The 5,831-nt window shown below is 31.6% G+C and overlaps 1 protein-coding gene across 1 annotated transcript; it reads left to right on the forward strand.

Annotated features, from left to right (window-relative positions):
- Positions 1-310: 310 nt before the first annotated feature.
- Positions 311-2,173, forward strand: LOC131027099 (uncharacterized). The gene has a single exon (XM_057957084.2). The coding sequence runs from the start codon at positions 311-313 to the stop codon at positions 2,171-2,173; it is 1,863 nt and encodes a 620-aa protein (XP_057813067.2).
- The last annotated feature ends 3,658 nt before the right edge of the window (positions 2,174-5,831 follow it).

Here is a 5,831-nt window from a genome sequence, read left to right on the forward strand (position 1 = left end):
ATTTTGGAACTTCTGGTAATTCAGTGTTAAATGAACAATATCATAATAAGGATCTGAGAGAAACTTATAAGGAAATTTTTGGGTCTTCTTCTGAGGATGATTCAAATGAAGAAATATTTCAATCTGGGGAAGGGGATAGTATTAATGTTGAAATTGGGGAGGGATCAAATATTAATCAAGGGAAGGAAAAAGTAAAAAGAAAATTTCGAATGGAATGGCTAGAGAAATTTGTGTGGTTAAACTATTTGAAGCATGATGGTAAGATAGTAATGAAATGCAAATATTGTGAGAAATATAAGTTGCCCGGACCATGGGGATAGGGGGTGGATGTATTAATTTACTACGTGATGCTCTTGTCACTCATGAAAAATCTGTGATACATAAAGATGCTCAAGCAAGATGGATTAATGCATCAGAAAAAAAGATAAAGCCTATTCCTGATCATATTTTAGAGGTTGAAGATGTCAATAGGGAAAGAGTAATTACCACATTGAAAACAACCTATTTTGTTTGTCAGGAAGATTTATCTTTATCTAAGTATGAGAAGATATGTAAATTTCTCATGGATTTAAGAACTCCTAATATGCCAAAACATCAAGACTATTCAACTTATACAAATCGTAAGGGTGCAAATGACTTTCTTTTTTGCATATCAAAATATCTTGAGCAAATTCAAATAAATGAGATGCTGAAAAGTCCTTTTTTTTCAATAATGATTGACGAAAGTACTGATCAAAGTTTAGAGCAACATCTTGTTGTTTATGCAATATATTTGACATTAGAGGGTCATGGGGCACCTATATCCATGTTTATGAAAATGATGTCTGTGTCAGATGGAAAAGGGAAAACCATATATGATACTATCAATCAATTGATGAATGATAGAGGTATTTCATTAACAAAACTAGTAGCTGTCTCAACAGATGGTGCTTCTGCAATGGTTGGGCGTGAAAATGGGTTTGTTTCTCTTATGAAACAAAATATTCCAAATCTTATTTCAATCCATTGCATAGCTCATCGTGAGTCACTATTAGCAACAAATGCTTCTAAAAAGGAATTATTATTTGTTGAAAAAATAGCAAATAAAGTGCATTCATGGATCCAAAATTCACCAAAGAGAAATAATGAGTTGAATGAATTACTTAGAGTTATGGAAATTGATGTTTTGAATGTTTTGCAGATCCACACAATTAGATGGTTATCTAGAGGAGAAGTCATAATAAGTCTTGTGAAGCTTATGCCAGCCATTTTAACTTTGTGGAAAAAAGATAAGAAGTGTTCAACATTATATGAAAAGACAAGGATTTATTCTGTTCAATTTTGTTTGCATATGCTTGCTGATGTTTTGGGTGAACTAAATAAATTGAATAAGATTTTTCAAGAAGAAAATGTAGACATTACTGTTATTGGTTTGGCTCTTGATGAAGTAATAGGAAATTTATATAGATGGTTTTTGAGGAAAGGTACATTTGCAGAAGGTACAACTTATCTTTCAAAATTCTTGATTGATTCTCAATTTGGGTGTATTGAAGTCAAAGAAGATGGTGTCACTGATAAACATGAATTTCTATACGTCCCTATTCTAATTGAGGAATTTCAGTCTAGTGATTTAGGGAAGCATTCCATGCAACCTCGTATTGAAGGAACAAAACAAAGTTGTCAACTCTTGACAGAAGGCTATATCCAATCTCTCATTGAATCTTTAAATGAAAGATCTCCAGATCTTCCTCTATTTAATGCAGCAAAACTCTTCAGCCCTTCTTATTATCCATCAGATCATCAAACTCAAGATAATGTCTCAGAGCGTTGGCTTGATAAGCTTCTCCAACATTTACAACACACTACAAATAATGTATCCATATTTGATGTGAATGGTTGCAAAAGAGAGTTAAACTCTTTTGTTGACTCATTGCATTCAAGTTGTGAGGGTTTTAAGATGAAAGATGCATGGAGAGTCTTTGGTAACACAAAATATTGGCATAGAAGCTATCCTCATATGATGAAGTTATGGCAAGTTGTTCTTACTATTCCTGCAAGTACTGTTGATTGTGAAAGAGGGTTTTCAAAACAAAACATCATCAAAGATGTTAGAAAGTCAAAGCTAGCTTTGGATACATTGGATGCATTGATGAGGGTATCCTTAAATAGGTCTAAAATAAATGATGTAAATTAGAATGAAGTATATCATATATGGAAGAATACAAAGTCAAGAATAGATCTTGACCTTTGATATCATTTGTTTTGTATTTCTCAATTTCAAATTAATAAAATAAAAAAAATTCTCTCTTTCATTTCTGATTATTACATGTTTTACTTGTTAGTAGCATTTTTTAAGTTATAATCTCTATTAAAAATAATTAACTAATTTCAATAATATATAATAATATACTTTAAATTAATAGCAAAATTATTTGCACATTGATATATTAAAAAAAAATATCTCTCTAATTTTGATATGTATCATTGATTAAATTGATTAAAAAATTTAAATATAAAAATTTAATATTTAATTATTAACAATTTTTTTTAAAAATTGACACTTAAATTTTTTCTTAAAACGTAAAATGAATGGCATTACAATGACTAAACCGTCATAAAAAAACCATATGACAGGCAGGGTTGACCGTCAAATTCCAGGCCTGATGCTATTGCATCAACACATGAAGGACTTATCCTAACAATGTTGCATCACCTATTGAAGGTATAATCCTCTACATTCAAGCATTTATAGAAGAATTTAAAAATAAATAAAATATCCTCTTATAAGAAAATTAATAAATAAAATTTATTAATTATCTCCTCACAAAAAAAGGCAGATTTTTGAAGATGCATATCCTATTTTTTAATTTAAAAAGTAAACTTAAAGAGATATTGCCATTAAGATTATTTTTTTTAAATCAAGGAAAGATATTAGTTTCCAAATTAAAAAAATTAGGAGGATTTTATGAGAAGATTTAATAATTAAAAATTATTAAATGTCTCCATATAAAAGGATAAAACAGAAGAATAAAAAATAAAAAAAATGGCAGGAAATATCCTCACATGAGAGGATAAATAGAGATAATTAATAAATGAGATTTATTAATTATCTCCTTACAAAAAGCAGATAAAGATGATTTATCATGTTATTGCATCAACACATGAAGGATTTATAGTCTTGCCCTCAAAAGGAAAGCATTCTAATTCAATTCAAGTTTAATTTCAATTCAATTATAGGGTTAATTCCAAACCCGAAGTCTGACCTGAGCCAAACCCCTATCCACAACCCCTTTTCTTTCCTCTCATGTGTAGCTACAAGTATCCGATAGAGCCGAAAGACCTCAAAAAGAATTAAGAAGTTTCTATAGGCCTGCACCTAGAATTTAAACCTAGCTTTTAGGGACTAGGGTGGCGGGGTGCCCCTATCCCAGGACCAAGGTGTTGGGGTGCCTTGGTTCTCACGGTTTTGCATCAATTTTTTAATGGTCGCACTTAGACAATCTTAGTATCTAGATCTTCTGATAGTAGCTCAACCTTAAAAGACCAAGGAATCTTATAGCCTTGTTGTATATTGTTGAGAAGTTTGTTAGAATGATGTGTTGTTATTGATGTCAACATATTCTTCTATATATTTCAATTTTGCAATTAGATTGGATGAGTTAGTTTGGCTAGTGTATTGAAGATGAGCTATTGCGGATTAATGGGTTTTGAGATACTTATCTCTAGATGATTTAGCAGAAGTTTCAGAGGTTCGAATGATGTTTTGACTAAGTTGTGAGATCTGATATTGAAGTTGGTTATTAATTTATTCGTGTTATTCAGTATTCTGGATTGTGCTCCGCATTGATATGGAATTGCAATATCTTGGTTTGCAAATTTGGTAGTGTTTTGGACATTCAGGTGTGTCCTCCATTCAGATGGTTCATGATTTGGAAGTCCACAAGTGAATGTTTCAGTTTTTCAGTCAGTTGAGTTGATGTTCTTGAGGTTCGGTATAATGATGATAACCATTCTAGTAAGTGGCGATGTTGTGGTTGTTACTGTGGTGATTCACGTTGCTTGTGGATTTTTATAGATCATGTTTTATCCGTGTTGATGGTCTGCATTGATCATTGTGTGTGTTGTTGATCATTTTATTGATCTGGTGGTGTTCTTCGTATTATGTGACATTCATGGTGATTGTAGCATTTTGTGGATGATTGAGGCGTAATTGTTGTTGGTGTCGCATGTTCAAGGAATTCATTTAGGTATAGACTATGTCTTAGTTGACATTGTTTTTGTCTACATATGTTGTTGTAGCATGTGAGATTATTACTTTGTAACTTTTTTAAAGGGTTGAGCCAACCTTGAAATATAGGTTGATGATTTATATAAATATATGTAATAGTCATGTTGCAAATGTATCTACTTGGTATCTGTGTGTGAACATTGATTTGATCTTTCAGTAGAAGAGGAGAAGTGCGAAGAAGTGTGTATAAGTGTTGAAGTGCAGAGTTTGTGTTATGTGCTTAAGTGGAACTGCAACTTGGCATGAGAAGACACTATTTCATCAGTTCATGATCCTCTAGATGTAAGCTGAATGTTTTTGTAAGGCAGTGAGCCCTCCTAAGGGTTGTATCCCTTATTGTTACTTGTTTTAAGCATGAGCTCTAGGCAGTGTGCCTGGATGTATGTGTATTCCCCATTGTAATATTTCATTTACTCCCAACAGGGTATTATCTCATTGTGGGTAGGTTCCCATCATGGTTTTTCCTTTAACTGGGTTTTCCACGTCAAAACTCTTGGTGTTATGTGTGTTATTGATGTGATGTTGATTTGTGCTTTAACTGTTATATATCAGATCTGAATTTTAGTTTGAGTTGTGTAGAGTTTGAGGGAAAATTGATTCACCCCCCCCTCTCATTTTGCTACATTGTTCCCAACAACCCTGGTCTTGCCAGAGCATCATATTTCAGTCACAAGTGCACAACCATATTTCATGCTTATTTTTGTATCTACTACAACATTTTTAATTATTTGTCAATAATTTACAACAACTTAAGCGTTTACTTTCTTCATATCTTAGCCATAGTTTTGCATTACTTGTAAATATCTCCATAGTTCATTCACTTTCCATAGAAGTGAAAGAATATAAACCCTAGAAGTGTCATTTGACTCTCTTTTACAAGAGTTAGTCAAATACGATCACTCCTCTAGGTGATTTCATATTCTAAGGTTGGCATGTAGATTTTGGTCTTATGTTCTATCTAGTTCCATTTTAATACGATGCAATTATTAACGTAGGTATTTAAAGAAAAAGAATTTAAAAAATGATTGTATCTCTTTAGAGTCCTTAGTTTATTTCCTTCCATTATCAAGAGAGTTTGAAGGAGTCTTTTGTACTTGATAATGATTAATAATTTTTCCAAATTAATGATTCATTGAAAAACTTTGAATTTAATTATAGTTAAGGCTTGTAAAAGAATTTTATTTTTTTAAATATAAAATAAGTAAATATGGGGATTGAGGCCCTTTTAACCTATGCCATGTTTATATAAACATTGTTCTATAGAAATCATGAAAGGTGTGAGGATCACATTTCTGTCTTTCCTTGCCTTAACTAGAAAGTAATAATTTAGTTAGAAAAACCTTATTGAAGACAAGACTCAAAGATTATCAGTAGTCTAACTTGTCTTAAGGAAAACTCAAGAAGTAGTTTTTATTCTTGCGGCCTACAAGAACTTGAGTAATAATAGTTAAGTTGAGACTATCCTACAGTCTTGAAGTTTTTAGTATACGATGACTTTTCTATAGTGTTAATTATTTTCTTGGTCTTTGAGAAATGAATTACTTGTATTTAATCTTCTAACCAT

The sequence above is a fragment of the Cryptomeria japonica genome, chromosome 2, assembly GCF_030272615.1.
Source record: "Cryptomeria japonica chromosome 2, Sugi_1.0, whole genome shotgun sequence".
NCBI classification, from domain to species: domain Eukaryota; kingdom Viridiplantae; phylum Streptophyta; class Pinopsida; order Cupressales; family Cupressaceae; genus Cryptomeria; species Cryptomeria japonica.

What these genes read in the sequence shown, in the direction of transcription:
- LOC131027099 (XM_057957084.2), top strand. Translation starts at nt 311, where the DNA reads ATGGGGATAGGGGGTGGATGTATTAATTTACTACGTGATGCTCTTGTC.